Here is an 18,346-nt window from a genome sequence, read left to right on the forward strand (position 1 = left end):
ACTGTAATAACATTGAATTATTCTCATTATCTGCAAACTCATGCAGTTTCACGACTGAGTGCCAACCTGTTGTAAGCATGACATATGTACAGTACACACTGACATTTATTTACAGCCCATGTTAACAAAATCCAACAAGGAGGTCCATCTCTCAGCTCCAGCGCTCTTCATAGCCAGCAGTTTGAATTCCTTTATTCATTCTATTTACAGCTACCATGGTAATACACAGTAAATCAACAGTAATAGCTGAGGTGTGGGAGACTTTAGCTGCAGGCACAGTGCCCACTCAGTAAGCTGCAATATAACCAGAAGAGATGTTCAATGACCACTCTCCTCATGCATGTGAAGCAGAATAACGCAAATACACATTATGGATGTATTATGATGCTATCAGTGCAATTCTGGTGAAATTTGCAAGAATGGGCTTGATCAGAAAAGAATCAGAAATTGCTGCCGAGTCCATCGTTTGACTTCTTTAAAGCAAATCAATCCCCTCCACTTGTAGGTTGGAAGATGATTTAGTCTCTGCTGATCAGTGTGTCTTCACTTTCTTGCTGTGGGTTTCTTGCTGACCTTTGGGGTGAAACGTCTAATGGAAAAGGGAGAGGACAGTAGGATTGTGTGTCGTTATTTCTGTTCGCTCTTTTTTGTTTATATTAGCAGTGGTTGTAGCTTCAATGGCATCCTATGCGAGACACCGCATTCAAGTTGTGATTGTGTAGTGAGAGTGGTTCGAGTTGATGACCCTCTGTTCTTTTTTGCCATTGCCAATTGTTTGCTACGCTGCTATTAGCAAATAAAAGAGCGCTTCTTTCAAGCAAATTGAAGTTTGCCTTTGACCAATTCCTGTACGACTCAAGCTCGTCACAAAATGTTTGAGACTGATATTGGAGCAGCATCGGATACACCAGTATCCTACCTGCAGATGACACCCAATGAGCGCTGAGCTTTTTTTTTTTTTCCACCTTACGGCGCCCCCAAGAGAATGCCGCTTATATCTAAACCCGCCACTGCGGACACATATGATTCACATGGTCTCATTAAAAAAATTGTCAGGTGTGCTACCTTCTTTGGTAAAGGTAGAGGAGGAAGAAAAGCTCATCTCTAAAACAAGAGAGCTGATGAGACGTCAAGAAGGATCCAGATGAGGAGAGGATGGCAATACAGGAACACATATCTGAAATCAGGGTGTTCACCCCCTGGTGGAAGGAGAAAGTGCACAATGACACAAAAACCTGACTTCAGAAGAAAAAGTGGCCACATTTAAGTGACAGATTAATAGAATGTAATATATTGTAATCTAAAAATAAGAAATCAAAAATAAAAGCCGTCACACTCACTCTGTACATCAACACTGCCCCCTGCAGGTGGCTCACAGACCTCATCTGATGAAAAAGACAAAAGAAGACATGATAAATCAGCTATTTCAGTCAAGTATAAAGTATCAAGTATAAATGATTTTAATGACAGGACTGACCTTGTGGTTAATAAATAACTGCGGTGCCATTGACAGGAAGCCAAAGGCATACACTCCTGAGAGAGAACACAGCATTTTAACATCTGCTGCAAGAACGTTGTTCCTATATGATATACAGTAATGTGCAAAGGTCTTAGGCCGACACTAGACATGTTGTTTTAGCAATACTTTATCACTACATATGATTAGAATCCGAGCACGGCCCATCCAAAGTGGCACTCTAGCCGAAATTTTATATGGCGCCTTCCTCCATCAGTGATTCACGTACGCCGACAAAAGAAATAGCATTGTTTTAAGATAACATGTCACCCAATTTACATGCTTAACAAATGACCAATAAATACAACTAAAGTGAAATACAATATAAATACCCTTACCATAAAATAAAAATCCTGTAAATAAGTCAATAAATAATAATAATAGTAGTAATAAATCATCAAACTATTTTTTTTCCTGACTTTGTGGCGCTCCATGGCGGTCACAGCACCCTTAGTATTTGCCTATATTGTCTATTGGGCCAGTCGGTTCTGATTAAAATGTCACTTAGTCGAGTGTAGTCCTCTACTAGGGCTTAATTGAAAAATAATAATTTAAAAAAAATGATTGCGGAGTGTATTTGTCTTAGTTAACAGCCTAATTCTTGGTTCATGGATGATGACAAAAAAGTGGGGGTGACTCAAATTGTATAAATAAATCCCTGTGTTGGACCTTTTATTCAGCTCTACACCAAAATGTAATGAATTCTTAAATTACTGTCAAAAGTTCATTCAAAATAGTATTGTACTTTTGCATAGTGCTGTATGATATGGGTTCCTGTGTTCCTAGTAGAGGTGTCATGTGAGGGCATTTGGCAGCTGGACGGACATCAGTGAGTGGATGAATTGTTAAATATGTACAAATAAAACGTGTCATGTTAGTAAATGCAGAGAACTCACCAGTTACCAGGCTGTTAACTATCCAGGAAAAGTAACTGTTAAATGAGAGACAGGACCTTTTGTGTGAATTCACCACTTTAATATTTCATGTTTTAACAGTATTTGTGTGATGTATTGCAATGGTAAAACTGCGTTCCAGCTAAACGTGATGAGGCAGAGAAGAAATGAATACGTCTGTGATCAGCTCACCTTTTTTGACGTAAGTAGGTCAGTGAGAAAATAGCTCCACTGATGCACAAGGGATAGATCAAGTAGGACAAGTATGTGGACGCCTGCAGAGACACACCACACGTGAAATGTAAAAAAAAAAAAACAAAGAATGACGAATGCAACTAGTAGCAGATGGAAGTACCTGTGTGTCATACTCCACTGTCTTTCGCTCATCTTCATCCATTTTGTTTACCTTCACATAGAGAATGGAAATTTAAGTCATATTTTATCACTTATGCGGTAGTCAAGTGATCATCATACTCACGCAGAGTCGTTTCCAATAAACATTGATCCCAAATACTTTAAACACCTTCCAAACCTGACAGCAAAATACATTAAAAAAGCGTCAGATGTGTGCTTTTTGTCATTTGAGTACATAGTAAGTACCTCTACACATGCGGCCAACCCGACAGGAAGTAGCACCAACAGGCTGGTTTCCTCCAGTAGATGCAGGAAAATCAGCAAAGTACCAAGACTTCGCCACAAAACTGGACAAACAAAGTTACGAAAATGTGGAAGCTGCTCTCCAGTCTGACTTTACTGTTTTTTAATTTATAATTGTCATATTTGTTTCTCACCAGATTTCCTGGACATTCCTGCCATGCTCTTCTTTTTCCTCCAGGAACTGATGTCATTTTTAAGAGCAAGGAATTCACAAATGAGCTGGAAAAAGTTAGAGGAAAATGAACTCTTGAAGCCATTTTGCACCAACAGGCTTCCTTCTACTATAATGAAACCTCCAAAGTTGAATACAATCTGTGTCATACAAGTGCGTTACTACCGTATAATAAAACTAAAATAATAAGTAAAACTGCTCGCCCTTGGAAGACCTTTAAAGTAGAGGGAGCAGGAAGGTGTTCCATTGCAGTGTTATACAGGTACTGCTAGGATTAACGGTTATATAGTAATCGAATTGAAATACTATTGGGAAACTGAGAGTTCCATTGCATTCCATTCAAATTAAGCAGTCTCAGTGAGGAAGTCTAGACTTCCCAGTCCCCAGCCACCTCTTCTAGTTCCACCGGGAGGACCCCAAGGCGTTCCCTGGGCAGCAGTGAGACATAATCCTTCCAGCGTGTCCTAGGTCTGCCCCTGGGCCTTCTCCCGGCTGGGCATGCCTGGAACACCTCACCAGGGAGGCGTCCAGGAGGCATCCGGACTAGATGCCTGAGCCACCTCAAGAAGTAACGCTCCATGTCCCAAGAACCACATTTGGCCGCCAAAGACCAGGTTGCCCAGGCACCATCGACCGCCACCATATTTATCTATACTGTACAGACTGACCTTGAAACTGAAGCCAGGAAAATGCAACAAAATGTAGAGTTGTGAAGCATACAAGCGTATTCAAGAGTCAAATTGCATGTTGAGTACAATCAATTTGGACATGTTAGCAGGTCGGCACTAACATTGAAAGTACTCCCTGTCTCTCACGCCCCCTTTGACAGTTCACCCCCCCCACACCACCACTATTTGAGAAGCATTGCTTTAGATTCTCACTGAGCTGAAGTCTCACAAGATTTTCTGACGATGATGGTTTGAACCCCATGTTTAGTTTGACTTTTGAGGAATATTTTTCTTTGGTTGAACTCCAAATTATACAGCTTTTGGAGGTTCCACAGTATCATTGATGTTGTCTTACTTGTACAGCTGTGATGAGGGCGGTCAGCACTAACAGGTAAAGGTTGGAGCCCACCAGGGTCTCTTCAATCTCATCAATGTACTCCTCAGAGAAGCCTGCATGGACAATGAGAGGCATTTAACGCAGCTTCAATATTAAATTTTTTTTTTTCTGTGTCTGCAGGAGAACTCGAACCAAACTGTCGCAGGGAGTAAACAACCTCCTGGAGGTGAACCCAAAATCGGAATCTCCTCAGAGAAATCCCCTCGTAGGACACAGTGAGGGGCAGATGGGTGGTGCTTCCAGTGATCTCCTATTGAAGGATGTGTTGAGAGAACTGTTAATATTTTGACACTTCATCGCGTTAGTTTGATCATGAGTGGATGCTGTACCATTAGATCCCTCACTCTGAAGCTGAGCTCGTCAATCAGCAGCAGAGGAAGGTAGATGATCCGTCTGCCTTCTTGGGAGCTGACAGTGGACATTTAGATTAAATGGATGCATTGGCTTGTAGCCTATTTCTCAGTGTCTACACAGGACGTTCAGCAATCCTGTCTTACTACTGGAATAGGTAGAAAATGTAACTTACATTCTAATGTAGCGGCGCACATCACTGGGTATTCCTCCCTTGTTGAAGGTGAAGTCCTCTGACATCATGGTGACTGACAGGCGGGGTCTCCAATGGGATACAGGATGCTTTGATTTGGAGCTCTAATGGAGCCACAAAAAAAATACTTTGCCTAAGGTGCTATTGATACATACTGTACACTCACTGGACACATTAGGTACACCTGAAGAAATAATAAAGTTTAGATTTCATTGACATGGTCAGAGAGGTATTCATATTATTATTATTTTATTAGATTAATTTTGCGGTGGCATAGAACTGCAATGTATATTACAGAGAGGTGTATTTATTGTAAATATTAGCAAAATATTAGTCCTCAGCATGGTGCTACGATGTGCCGTGCATAACAAAACTCACCATTATTATTTTAAAAAGGCTTAATTTTTGATGCCGCAGGTAAAAATAATGGCAAATCATGTTAACCATCTTGAGACAGCAAACTAGTCGCCACTGCCAACAGCCAAGTACTACACTCAATTTTGCTTTAATTGCGTGAAGATGCACGATCATTCTTGACAATTAATTTATCAATTACGACAGTCAATTATTATGTCCATCTCTAATTATTAAACAAATGAGGAGTCGGTCACTTAGACTGCACATATTGCATGAAGACAAGGTACATTTATAACACAAAAGGATAATAATATTGAGACAAATGTACATGCATTTAGAATGTGAAGGGAATATGAATGTACTGTATTTGCAGGGCTGATGTAGGTGGTAAGCAGAGCTGCATGGTGGACCTCTTGGCTGTCCTCTAGAGGGGAAACGTTGGCTTTGTGGATGTACACGACGGCATAGAGACTCCCATTGGCTCGAGTTTCTTCTGGTAGGACAACATTGACCTGTCTGTACACACAGACAGAGCAGGTACAAAGTGAGATATAAGCAGAAACAGACCTATATTGGAAAACCTGTCTTTTTTTTCTACATGTCCATGCACTGCATGCACCTGCACAGTCAGGCCCATTGCTCGATGTTATTTTATGTTAATGTTGTGTTTGCAATTTGCAGTGGCCTAGAACTACACGGCATCATGTTGGGTATTTAAAAAGTGAATCTTAACCCACCTCACAAATGTAGTTTGAGGATCAAATGGATCAATTCTTAAAGCCAAGTTGAGCTGACTATTGTCTGGAACAAGGCAGGTGAACACACTCAGCTGGACATAAAACAAAATAATTACAAATCTAGTATATTTAGCTAACATTTAAATGGTATGTAAACACAATTGTGGACGATCATGAGGATTGTGAGCAGTAACCTGCAATCTCGGTCTGGCAGACAGGTAGGAGGTAACGCAGCGTTCTCGATCCTCAACGCAGGGTCTGGTGTTGAGGAAACCGTACAGCAGCCATGCGGTGTGGGCCAGGTACACCATGAACACCCCCAGGAGGAGCTTGGCCACGGAGCTCCTCTTACCTCCGCTTTCCGCAGGCTTAGAGCAGCACGATGGGAACATGATGCAGGGTAACGACAAAAACAGTGCAAAGAAAAAAAGAGTGCACAGAAAAGATCGAGCCGAGGTGGATTAAGGTCGGCTGTTGTCCAGCGTCGACCCGCTTTCTCCCTGCTGCAGCAGCATCCTCCCTCACTGGTTGATGCTGGTGCTGATGATGCACCTGTAGGGTTTACACAATTGTACACTGCACACAATTAAAAAACCCACACAATTGGGATGTTTATAAGCATAACATGAGTTTGTAATGGTGCACGCAGTTGCTCTTCACTGAAAATGAGTAAGAGAAAGAAAAGAAAGAAAGAAACGAAAGCACCTAAATATATGTCCGAGTACGCCACGTACTCTGATGATCTTTGGCGTCCTCGCGGTGCATTATGGGTAGGACACATCCTGTTCCCTAAGTTTTTACCATCAGGCTAGCACAATAACCTTAATGTCACTTTACTAGCGCGGTATGTTTGTCGGTTTTGTTGACCTTGGAGCTAGCGATAGTAAACCGTCTTTCGTCACTTGTGTTGTAATGTATCAGCGGTATGATTTAATTCGATAATTCGGCTCAGAGCACACTGTGTCACTGATTAGCTGCTAAGCTAACTAGCATAACATGGTGAACTGCCTGACGGTCACGTGAAGAAAGATGAATAATTCAGTGGTAATATTTAGATTATAGAGCAAATAAGGGTTGGTTTCCTCATTTTGTACCTTTCAGCGCAACCTTTTGTATCATTCATGCGTGTGGATACCGGCTTTGGCTTCGAACTAAACAGACAACATACTCGACTAAAGTAAAAAAACATTAGTGGGATGGCCAAATAATAAAAACGTGCATGCTTTTTCTAATGGGGGGCTAATGCCTCCCATTCCTCCCTCAGCCTCTATTTTCTGTCCGTGTTTGGACCTTTCTTTGTTTGTTTTTGTTTTTTTAAAAACAGCTTCTAACTGCTGATGCTTTTAATGATAAGTTAAATTCTTACTTTTGCTGATTTGAAGATTAAACTATACATGATGCTTCTGAATGGGTGTCTGTGCTGCTCAAGAATGTATCTGCCATTCAGAGGACAATTACATTCAAAGCGTCTTTTAAGTTCTGTTATTACTTTATCCTCTACTGGAGGGAAGCAAGCTCTTAGTTTGCAGAGTCCTTATGCAGTCCCCGTCAGCACCAAGTGCACAATGTTACCATTATACGACAGTGATGGTGCTCTACATGCACCTAGCAATCAGTTGCTCCTTCAGTCAAGAAGAAGAGGTCCTACTTGTGTGGCAAGAAACAGGAAGCTGCTGCTAGGAGTAGCATCATGGCCTGGTAAGAATGACAAAACCTACTTCCATCTGCCCAATTGCAGTTTTACTTGCAGCTGCTCCCTTTTTGTAAAAGATGTAGTTTTTTGTTTAACCAAACGTGCTTTGAATGATTTGAAGCGAGAGACATGCCACACTAGAGCATAAGCGCACTCCTGCACAGATTAAAATCACAATAATAAATGTATTAAATTCATACATCTTGGAGTGCTGTTACCCTCACGTAGCATGAGGGATTGGGAATACGTGGAAAAATTGATTTTCTCTTGTCGCATGTCTGCAGTAGATTGATGCCATGCACACATTTTTTTTGTTTGTTTGTTTTTACAATTTTTGCAATTTCATATGGCTGCAAACTCTTACCTATAGGAATTCCTCATGCACACACATACGCACAGTCTAAGGACAATTAGAATGCATTGGATCGTCAGTCTGATCGCTCTTCCTGCCATAATGCTTCATAGATAACCACCATATTGCATAATAGATGTAAGCAGAACAACTTGATATTAAAATAGTCAGATCAAAACCTATGCTGTGCTTGCTTGTGCACATGCACGTACAGACACATAGCATTGATGTGGTTCATGATTGAAATGGTCACTCCTCCTGCCAATTATTAATGCCAACACTAGGGCTGTCAAAAATAGTCTGATGCTGTTTTATAACTTATAACTTATATATATTATAACTTTCTGATCTCAATACATCAACAGCAGTACAATTCCAACACCATATACTGTATGTATCTCCAACACACACATGTTTCTAGTCTGTTCATCCTGGACACTTCATCATTCACATTACAAGAACGCAAGATGCATACAGGGACACTGCGAACATCACAAAAACGGCTTTATAGTGCATGTGTGTGTAAATAAATAGGAAGTGGCTATTCGTCTCACTGACTTCGTAACTTTTAATTCTGATGTACAATTTGCTACATTTAAGTATGCCGGAAAATAGACTGAAAACTTAAATTTACCTTAAATTATGTGATGTCTTTGAACGCAACCCCTCATTGAATCATGATAACATGGTTTAAAGTGTGATTCAAATGTTCTGCTAGTATTATATATTATTATTATAGTATTATAGTGTTAGACAAATAGATTTTTAGACTTGTGTGGTATCTTTTAGCTTGATTTGACATATTCAGTTCTTTTAGAGATGTTAATACATACAAATATATATATAATTCTGCCCTGTTTTTTTATCTTTCTGTTAATTAAATACAATAAAAAATGGCATATTTCAGACATAGTTGCTAATGGTGATTAAAATCATGATTAATTAATTTACAAATTGTGATTAATCTGATTAAACTTTTTAATCATTTGACAGCCCTAGCTAACAACTATCTTGTAGCCTGCCTTTTGAAATCTTCATTAGTTGACTGTCAAAAATCTTACCCTACTTACACACGTTTTTGCAATTCTGACATTTAAGGTAATTTTTACCTTCATTGAAGATGTGACTGTTCCCAAAGACACGATTTAGCAATGAGATCAACACCTTCCTCTTCAACATCAACTTCTTATTTTGTCAGTTGTTTGTTTCCTTGTTTGTTTCTCACCTCCTTTGTCAAAATGCTGCCACTTGCAGCTTTCTTTGACCCCCTTTTTGGGTTATTGAGGTAAGAAACACTATTGAATTCAAGAAAACAGGAAGGTGCTGTTGAAGAGGAAGGTGTTGATTTGACTGTCAGATTCGGTCTTTGGGAAAAGTCACGTGAAGAATCACGTCTTCATTGAAGGTAAAAGTAACTTTGAATGTTCATTTATCCCGTTCATTCCTTCTTTATATATATATTGATACACTCCTAATCAAAATTTGAAGACCAGTTGACAAATGGCAAGAATTTACATTGGGCGCTGTTGGATCTTAAGGAGGTTCTACGTAGAGCTTAAGAATGCAAAAAGAAGAAATGACAGTGAGACAGAAACATTTGTCTGTCTCCTTTAACAGTGTCCTTTGTCCGCCAAAGAATGACTGAAGCGCCTCTTTCCAGTGTACTGCCAGCCTTTGTCGTGGTAAGTGTTTTTGCAAAGATAGAAAATAATAATTTTCCGTCACAGATGACCTCTTATACGTGCTTGGTCTGACCACCCTTTTCATGGCTTCGCTGTCCAAGCAAAGAGAGACAACTTGAAACAGTTTATCAGTGTTATATAATTAAATATAAACAGTTATAACATGATGTCTTGTAATATTTTACAGATGAGGTTTGACCAGGAGGGAAATGTGACATCATTTGGTAAGCACTGGAGAAAAAAATGTATTTAAGTATGTGATTTCTTACCTTTTCTCACAGTACTTTTTAAAATTTAAGGCAGGCAGTAGCATAGTTAAACACACACTGTGGAGTTTGAGTCGTTTGGCATCTCTTGTTGGGATGGGTTTTATTTGGTATCCTGTCGCAGAAGTAGGCTTTGTTTGTTTTACCTGTGGTTTAAGTCCCAAAACCATTTAAATAGAACATGATCCCACTGTGGTTATATTTTAACCCTGCTTTGTGTTATTTTTCTCTTCGTATAGAGAAGAAGAAAAATGAGCTTTGTCAGGAACTAAGTCTTCAGCCAAGGGACCTTCGCTTTCAGCACAGTACTAGCATTGCCACGAGAAACAACTGCATCATTATCCAAATGGAGGTATGTTGTTTGTTTCACACTAAATAGACATCAAATGAAAAATCACATTTTTGTCAGTTTTTTTTATAGAACACTTAAATTAACATCTCTTCTGGTAGCACACATAACAGCCTATACAAAACAGTAGCTGTCTTGCTATGGTTGGTAACATATTGCACTAAAATTAACAAAATAAGCAAGCATCATTCTGGGCATTGACTTTATTTTGTTTTTTTCAAGACAAAAAAATCAAATGAAGGGATTTTCAAACAAAAACATATCATAAAATGATATTAAAGGAGCCCGTGCTGTACATTCTTGATGCTGGTGGATTATTTCCCCAGTGTCTGTCGACATTCTTTATCAGCCGCTACTGTGCTATATGTCCCTGAGGGGGTGTAGGAGATACTGTAGTAGAAGAAACAAGAGTCCTCTCTGCTAATCATTTTACAAGGGGCAGAAATATCCTCTTTGCTCTGCACCTTTGTCAAGATGAGGTAGCTACACTCGTCCTCACACCTGATGGTGAAATGACACGATCAGTATGAATAGAAAACAGTATGCGCAGTGATTATTATTAGGGATGCTCCAATCGATCAGCCACCGATCAATATTGGCCGTTTTCCATGGAAAAGCACGTGATCAGCACATGCTGATAAATGCTTGTGCACATGCACAACACCGATCACAAAAGCCGATCACCTCTGGCTTGTATTTTTGCAGCCTGTCGAGATGCCTGTGTGCATTGTAGTGTCTTGCTCTAATGTCTTGGAAAAGCGTCCTCCACCCACTTTCCTTCAGACTGCGCAGGCGTGCCAAAACAAACATGTCTGCCATGTAGAACTTACCTGCCATTTGTGAGAGTGATATAAAATGAAAAATATGCCACAAAAAATATCTCGCAGGGGTAGCATGTTAAAAAGCTTGAATACGGCATTTATAGAATAAACACTTGACGGACTATGGTGAGTTTCCGAGGCTAAAGGTGCAGGAGCAGCTAACGCAGTTAAAATAATGGACAACACTCACCCAGTGACAGTAAGAAGGCTAAGCAAATAACCTGAAAAATAATTAAATTAATTGGACTAGATGACCAGCCTTTCTCAGCGGTGGAAGACACTAGTTCGCCGACTGCTCTCTCACTCGGAGCCCACATAAGTGCTACTTGGAAGTCCTGCTAGCGCTCCATCAGACGATGTACTCTCGCATTCAAACCCTCATTAAAGAAAGCATCTCATCCTCTAAGTTTCACAAGTGATATACTGTATGTTCTCTTGAAAAAGTAAGCCAAACATGATTTTGTTTAAATTAAGGTGAGTTTATGGTTTTTCAGTTCATACAGCCAGCAGCAGGGGTGCAGCCACGAATTTTCGGCCCCATGAAAAACAAAATACCATTGGGCCGCCTGCTTTTTATTTTTTAATAATGACCTATTTTTGGGCGTGGCAGTAAGAGGTCCTTGGAATTGTCTGAACTTTTCCCCCTTATATGGCACCCCTGGCCAATGGCACTCATCAAAAATAAATCGAAAAATTGACAGTTACCACAGTAATCCATGTGATCGGTATCGGCCGATTTCACTCATGGAAGATCGGTGTCGGCATAACACCTTGATCGGAGCATCCCCAGTGATTATTGTCGTTCAGTAGTTCTCACCTGTCTTTTTTGGATCCTGTTCCGAACACGCGGCACTCCACACACTCTGCATGCTGCTGGCACAGACCCAAACAGGTAGGGCAAAGCTCGCATGTCGGGCCCATATAGGGTGGGTTACACATACACGTTCCGCACAGACACGAGCCTCTACCATTACACAGCTGCTGGTTTGATGCCATGCACAAAGCGGTATCCATGGAGCAACCGCAGTTCTCATCAGTCCAATCTTTGTTACAAACACACTGTCCACATTCACACTTGCCGTGGCCCCCACATATTCTGTGGAGGGAATATAAAAACAAACAAAAAACATCTAATGTAAGTATATGCAGATTTTCAGGTAAGGGCTTATTGTGGTTATACAGTATACCTGTTGTTGTGATACGGGCAATCAAAATTGCTGCACTGACAGAACTCTCCACTGTATCGTTCTTCTGGGTTTTCTCGACTGTTACATACACAGAAGCCACCATCGCACGTCCCCCTCCCGCTACAAAATGGGGCATTTGGTCCTGAGCGGCAGAATTTCTCATCTCTGGAAAAGGTTGATTCCGTGTCGATCTGGCATTTTTGTCCAGTGTAAGGCGGGTAGCATTCACAAGAGCCGCATGCCAGAGCTCCATGGCTGTTGCAGGTTGGACTGTTTTCCTCACGGTTTCCTGCACAGTCGCACTCACCTGGAGGAAATAAGAGTGATTCTGGTGTTGGTTGAAAGGACTGCCTCTCTTTTTTTTTTTTTTTTTTTCTTTTTTTCCTTACTTTGCTCATACTCACACTCCAAATTTATCACCAACTTGACACTTTGTGGAAAGCCTCTTGGTGAAAGGTGGACAGACCAGGGCCCTGTCCCGTTCTGATTCTGATTTAAGTCAAGACAAAGGTTTGCTCCCACCTTCACCTGAGTATAGGACATTGAACACTCATTCTTAGAAGTGTTTTGCAATATGGGATCTCCATTACATTCACTAGTGTTAATTCTTCTGACCTCCACAAGCATGTATCCATGTATGATGCTGCCTAATGTGACGTTGAATCCAGCTGGCACGGGGCTGGTGTCCATAATCAGGTCTGTGATTGGATGGTCTCTGGCCATGGTGATGGAAAGAGGGAAGGACTGCCTCACACCAGGCCTCAAACGGAGGGACACCTCCTGGGGCTGCAGGTGCAGAGTCTCTGCTGTTGGCTGAGTCCTTCAAAGTTTTGTTAGATACCGTGAGAAGGAAAATGCAGAAATTCTAATGAGAAAAGAACTGTATGCCTCAAAACTTTCAGAAAAACTCAAAGGTCGAAATGCCATCATGTGACTCCAGCAAATGGAACTTCAAGACGTCAGAATCACACTGTTTTGCTTTTTCCTGTCCTTTTGTGTGTGCTTTGTGAAGCCAATGCAGAAGGTCAACAGAATAGTGAAGAATAAATTACTTTTGTCAGAACATATTGTGATGCAGCAATAGTGAAGGTAGTGGTAGTGGCACTTTTATCACTTATTGTGCTAAAAGTGGCACAACTGTCTCTGTACTGGTTGCTGAGCTAAGCTGAGCTTTTACTACTGGTAGATCTCCCACCAGCACACCCAACTTCCTACAACGGACCTCGCTGTCTGATTCCCCAGTGTATGTCCCCTCAGTGAAGGGGGCATACATGTCTCTGTCCTGGATGCTCAGTAAAATATGGCAAACTCTGTAAGTGATTAAAAAATATATATACAGTATATGTATTTTATATTTTATTATTAAGTCATAACCTTTTACACCATCGTAAAATGTTACCTAAAACATTGCCCATAAAGCTAATTAAGGTTTTAGGATTATTTCATCCTAGAGTTGGCACACAAAAAGTAAACCACAACATCTTACCTGCTGTCATTCCTGGTAACTTGAACGTTGCCCTGAGGGTTGTACATATAATGTGTGAGACAGCCTGCTCTGCTTAGCCCCTTTACGGTGTTACAGCGAAGTTTCAAATGAGGGACAGTGCACCAAGCACACTGCGGACCAGACCGGATGCATTGGCTACAGGTGGACGCAGACGTGAGGCATGATTGGCTTTCAGCCCAGCTGGGCAACAAAAGAGGAAACAGCAGCAGGAAGAGACGCAGTGGCTTTAAAACCATTCTGCAGTCAACAAAAAAGGAATGTGGCAGTGAAGTGAAGCATCAGCTGTGAGCAGAATATCAATCTTCAGCATTAAAAACGCCTCACGTATTGATGTGTTTATAGTTTGTGCGCCCATGTCAATATTTATACATTATGTGACACACATTTGGAGTGACTTTGAAATTCATTTCAATTCATGTTCTTGTTCCTCAAAAGAAATCACACTATGTCAAGGATAACAATGCATAATTGCACTGTCCTTGACAAATGTAGATTTGAAATAACTTAAATAGACCCGCAGTGCTGGTAACTTACCTTGGTTTCTGAAGGCTTTCTCTTCTGACACTTGGGTGCATCAAAATAAAGTTGGATTCTCCAAGTGGTTCCAGTGATTCTTGCAGATATTTTTTGGATTGTGTACTCTGGCTTGGAAAGAGAATTGTGTTAGAATTTGTACTAGGTCAGCTTTCTTGATTCCCCAATCAGACACTTTTATTGATTTAGCCTTTCACATCAAATATTTACAGAACAGAGTCAACTCTAAGAGAACTTTAATCCAGGCATAAACAAAATGTCAGTAAAAACAACAGTGGAGATGTTGAGTAAACATGAGTGTTGTGTCTCACTGTACTCCTTCCTCTCCACAGTCATTGAAAGCCATTATTACCCCACATTGCCTTTTGGTGTTGGATTTTCGTGGTCTTGGTTTGGAACGCTGGCTAGTGCTAGAGCTTGCCCCACAGCTGGCTTCACAGACCCACTCCCTGCCTTTTGAGTTCAGGGCTCTGGAGGCCATTCTGCAACACAGGGTGAGTGTTTATGCCACATTCTTATAACCTACTTTTTACCGATGTAAGGAAATGGGGCTAAATGATGTCTACCAACAGGTAAACAATTTACAGACCCGGCTGAATGAAGTTGAACCAGTAATATTGGACATTTTGGAATCTTTGGTGGATCCGAAAATCTTGTCTGCCGATAGAAGTAAACTACACATACTGCTGCAGAACAGTAAGAGGTAACAAAACATTCCCAGCGACATGACGTGAAACTAACTTTTATGATGGACAGCAGCTACCATCTTTGTATTATGATCATTATGTGAATGCTCACTGCATGTAAACTGTTTTATACAACAAATAAACAAATGAAATCAAAATCCAAGACATAAAGGCAGTGCCTATAAAAAGCATTCATCCCTTGAATGCTTCAGCCTTTGATTGCTTTCAATAAATTAAATCACTGATGAGAATTTGCACAAAAAAGGGCTTCCAAAGTGAAAACAGATTTTTTACTAATTTGTGTCATCCATCCACCCATTTGCTGTGCCGCTTCTCCTCATTAGGGTCGCAGGAGCATGCTAGAGCCTATCCCAACGGACTTCAGGCGACAGGCAGGGTGCACCCTGGACTGGTCGCCAGCCAATCGCAGGGCACATATAGACAAACAACCATTCATACCTATGGACAATTTAGAGTCTCCAATTAACCTAACATGCATGTTTTTGGAATGTGGGAGAAAACCGGAGTACCCGGAGAAAACCCACGCACGTGGATGCTCCTTTGGCTGCAATCACAGTGCTGAGTTTGTGTGCATATGTCACACCGGACACAGCAATTTTCCCCCATTCTTCCTTCTTCCCAAAACAGCTCAGGCTTGCTCAGGCTTAGGGGTGAACAGCTCTTTTCAAATTCACCCGCAACTTCTTGATTGAACTGAGATCTGGCCTTTACTTGACCACTCCAGAACGTTTACCTGGTTATATTTAAACTAGTTCTGTGTGGCTTTGGCACTATGATTGGGGTTGTTGTCTTGTTTCTCCTGCAGGTTGAAACAGATTATCGTCCAGGATTTGCCAATATTTTTCTGCGTTCATGTTCCACTCCACTCATGAGCCTTACAGGGCCTGCTGCTGAGAAGCATCCCCACAAAATGATGTTTCCATCACCGTGCAATTCAGGGTGCAGATCGTATGTTTGTGGCAATGTGTAGCGTTTGGTGTTCGTCAAACACAGCGTCTCGTCTGATGACCAAATAGCTACATTTTTGTCTCAAACCAAAAAACTTCATTTGGACAAATTCCTAGGGAGAGTTCATGTGATCTTTTTCAATAGTGGCTTTCTCTTTGCCATTTTCTCATACAGCTATAAATGGTGAAGAACCCGTGCAACATTTATTGCATGTACAGTCTCTCCCATCGGGGCCGCTGAAGCTCTTAAATTTTTCAGAGTGGTAGTTGGCATCTTGGTGGCCTCCCTCACCAGTCTTCTTCCTGCTTGATCGCTCAGTTTGTGAGGATGGCCAGCTCTAGGCAGATTTAGAAAAATGCCATATATTTCCATTTCTCAATTATGGATTTAACCGAACATGGGATGCCTAGTGAGTTGGAAATCTTCTTGTGGCCAGCTGCGGTCCTAATTACATTTTGTCTGAGTTGCATGGAGTGTTCCTTTGTCTTCATGTTGCAGTTGTAGCAGCAATACTATTGAACCAGAGACTGGACCTCCCAGTCACGTGTTTGTATACTACAATCTATACAATCAAACTGTACTCAGGTGAACTCCATTTCACTAACCATGACACTGTAGGTGGCAACTCCCTGGATCTCTGTTGAATTAGGTTAGTCACTTTAATTTAGTAATTTTAATTTAATTTACTATTTTTGACACCAGTTTGTAAAAATCTGTTTTCACTTTGACATTATTGTCAGAAAAGCCAAATTGCACTAACCATGATGAAAATGGCCTGGAGAATATGAGATGTTATTGTGGTCTTCTTTAAGTGAGCTTGTTTAAGTATCATTTGTCTTCCACTTGAGTACAGAATTCATCTACATGATGGACGCAATTGTTTTCTCATGTGTCTCCCCCGCTGTCTTTGTGTGTGTGTGTCAAAACTCTTGTTACAGTTTATCAGAACTAGAGACAGACATTAAGGTGTTTAAGGATTCCGTGTTGAAGATTTTGGATGAGGACGAAATCATTGAAGAAATGTGTCTCACCAAGTGGACAGACCCGAGAATGTTGTATGTCACACACACCTCTTGTATTTCTTTCTCATTGCATTGGATTACAATGCTTTAGATTATGCTAGAAGTTACCGGGATCTTTTGCGTGAATATCTCTAAACAACTTATTCAATTATTAACAAATTCAAATTATTTTTAACTATTATTTTTTTGCCTCAACTGTTCGTTATGATTTTGATTTTTTTTTACAGTTTTATTGAATGTACTGACTCATAGCATACACAGACTGCAATGAATTACTGTCTTACCTGTTTTTAATGCATTATTTATTTCTCTGCCAGTAGATTTAGGACTATCATGTGACATGTCATATATCATAAGATTTCGTTTTATAACATCTTCATTCAAGTCATTTGGTTCATTGAAGCACCTCTGAGGTTCATCAAGCAAATACAGTACTATAGTTTTTGTTGTATAATAAACTACATTCATTTTTTGAGTAAAGGTTTATCTTTCTAGTGAGGAGAGCAGTTTGGGGATTGACCACGCAGAGGAGATGGAGCTTTTGTTGGATAATTATTACATGCAGGTAAGAGTACTCATCTGAAGCCTGTAGAAACCAACATTGGTGACAATGATACCAAAACAAGAGGTTTGCGCTTATGATAAAATGAAAGACTAGTATGTTTACGGTTTGATAAACACTGCTAATATACCAAATAATGTTCTAATCAGTGTTTCCCCCGGGACTACAATTTACAGTATCTAATTTGATGGCACCAGGGGTGACATAATTGCATAATTGGCCATGACTTGTGCATGTAATTTTTATGGACGCTGCAGCAGAGGCATAAAAAGTGAGCAAAAATCATGAAAAGCAAATATGTTTCTAAAAATACAATTGAACTTCCGTTGCTTTTTTGTGTGTGTGTTTTTATTTCGCAAGCAAGATGGAGCCGCCTGTGAGTGCTTTTAGAGGCGGGGCAGAACCCACTGCTCATTGAGAAGGACGATACGTACTTTCCTGTTAGTGTCTCTAAAAGTGCCCGATAAGACCAGAAAAAGTCACTAGATTGTTTGTTTTGAAAATACAAGAGTGAAAAACACAATCAAGAGGGGTCTGAATGCTCGCTAAATACCTTCCTAACTTGGCAACACTGGTCCGTCCTGCTACGTATATGGTGTGTTAAGACGCAGAGTAACGATGCCATCCACTGTACAGAGTTGAAATGACAGGTCCAATTATGGTGTGTTTATGAGCGAGGGCGAACAGGTAGTGCCAAATCTGTTTGTGGCGGTCTAAATTTTTATTCATGGCGGCCGCCACAAATAAGTTAATGTATGTAATGGAACCACTGATA

At 40.6% G+C, this 18,346-nt stretch overlaps 3 protein-coding genes across 7 annotated transcripts in view; 1 reads left to right on the forward strand and 2 right to left on the reverse strand.

Moving 5' to 3' along the window:
* Window positions 1–93: 93 nt before the first annotated feature.
* LOC129184928 (lipid scramblase CLPTM1L-like) lies at window positions 94–6,692 on the reverse strand. Of its 2 annotated transcripts, XM_054781458.1 has the most exons (17): window positions 6,136–6,692; window positions 5,942–6,033; window positions 5,567–5,720; window positions 4,830–4,951; window positions 4,633–4,711; window positions 4,436–4,553; window positions 4,262–4,356; window positions 3,201–3,285; window positions 3,010–3,110; window positions 2,888–2,941; window positions 2,765–2,815; window positions 2,602–2,684; window positions 2,413–2,447; window positions 1,478–1,533; window positions 1,341–1,385; window positions 1,066–1,199; window positions 94–589 (listed from the first exon to the last, which is right to left on the reverse strand). In XM_054781458.1, exons 1-17 carry the CDS (start codon window positions 6,331–6,333, stop codon window positions 544–546), a joined length of 1,548 nt encoding a protein of 515 aa, XP_054637433.1. In that variant the 5' UTR covers window positions 6,334–6,692; the 3' UTR covers window positions 94–543. The 2 variants fall into 2 exon arrangements, 1 of the variants encoding a protein (XP_054637433.1); XR_008572007.1 differs by lacking the exon at window positions 94–589 and having other exon boundaries at window positions 1,155–1,199; window positions 2,413–2,449; window positions 2,603–2,684.
* Window positions 6,693–6,694: 2 nt separating this feature from the next.
* The window catches only part of mrs2 (magnesium transporter MRS2), a 32,032-nt gene continuing 20,380 nt past the window's right edge, over window positions 6,695–18,346 (forward strand). For all 3 annotated transcript variants that reach the window (XR_008572008.1, XM_054781462.1, XM_054781461.1), the window contains exons 1-8: window positions 6,695–7,639; window positions 9,604–9,668; window positions 9,856–9,892; window positions 10,174–10,286; window positions 14,665–14,826; window positions 14,905–15,035; window positions 16,926–17,042; window positions 17,505–17,574. Coding sequence is in view for 2 of the 3 variants with exons in the window: in XM_054781462.1 (XP_054637437.1) it covers window positions 7,336–7,639; window positions 9,604–9,668; window positions 9,856–9,892; window positions 10,174–10,286; window positions 14,665–14,826; window positions 14,905–15,035; window positions 16,926–17,042; window positions 17,505–17,574 (999 nt within the window). In the remaining variant the exon portion in view is untranslated. The remainder of the gene's footprint in view (window positions 7,640–9,603; window positions 9,669–9,855; window positions 9,893–10,173; window positions 10,287–14,664; window positions 14,827–14,904; window positions 15,036–16,925; window positions 17,043–17,504; window positions 17,575–18,346) is intronic.
* LOC129184929 (integrin beta-1-like) lies at window positions 10,334–14,484 on the reverse strand. Of its 2 annotated transcripts, none has more exons than XM_054781460.1 (7): window positions 14,333–14,484; window positions 13,778–14,035; window positions 12,907–13,111; window positions 12,696–12,819; window positions 12,292–12,598; window positions 11,922–12,200; window positions 10,334–10,784 (listed from the first exon to the last, which is right to left on the reverse strand). In XM_054781460.1, the coding sequence occupies exons 1-7, from the start codon at window positions 14,371–14,373 to the stop codon at window positions 10,598–10,600; spliced, it is 1,401 nt and encodes a 466-aa protein (XP_054637435.1). In that variant the 5' UTR covers window positions 14,374–14,484; the 3' UTR covers window positions 10,334–10,597. The 2 variants fall into 2 exon arrangements, with proteins under 2 accessions (XP_054637435.1, XP_054637434.1); XM_054781459.1 differs by having other exon boundaries at window positions 12,681–12,819.

The sequence above is a fragment of the Dunckerocampus dactyliophorus genome, chromosome 7 (assembly GCF_027744805.1).
Source record: "Dunckerocampus dactyliophorus isolate RoL2022-P2 chromosome 7, RoL_Ddac_1.1, whole genome shotgun sequence".
Classification (NCBI taxonomy): Eukaryota; Metazoa; Chordata; class Actinopteri; order Syngnathiformes; family Syngnathidae; genus Dunckerocampus; species Dunckerocampus dactyliophorus.

Bases quoted from the DNA above. Each gene is read 5' to 3' on its own strand.
- LOC129184928 (XM_054781458.1), bottom strand. From the start codon at position 6,333: ATGTTCCCATCGTGCTGCTCTAAGCCTGCGGAAAGCGGAGGTAAGAGG. The intron at 2,685-2,764 runs GTACTTCCATCT...GTGTCTCTGCAG, and splicing joins CAGTGGAGTATGACACACAG to GCGTCCACATACTTGTCCTA. The intron at 1,200-1,340 runs GTGAGTGTGACG...TCCTTCCACCAG, and splicing joins GGGCAGTGTTGATGTACAGA to GGGGTGAACACCCTGATTTC.
- LOC129184929 (XM_054781459.1), bottom strand. From the start codon at position 14,373: ATGCACCCAAGTGTCAGAAGAGAAAGCCTTCAGAAACCAAG. The intron at 14,036-14,332 runs GTAAGTTACCAG...TGTTGACTGCAG, and splicing joins GAAAGCCTTCAGAAACCAAG to AATGGTTTTAAAGCCACTGC. The intron at 12,201-12,291 runs GTATACTGTATA...TTCCCTCCACAG, and splicing joins TGCCCGTATCACAACAACAG to AATATGTGGGGGCCACGGCA.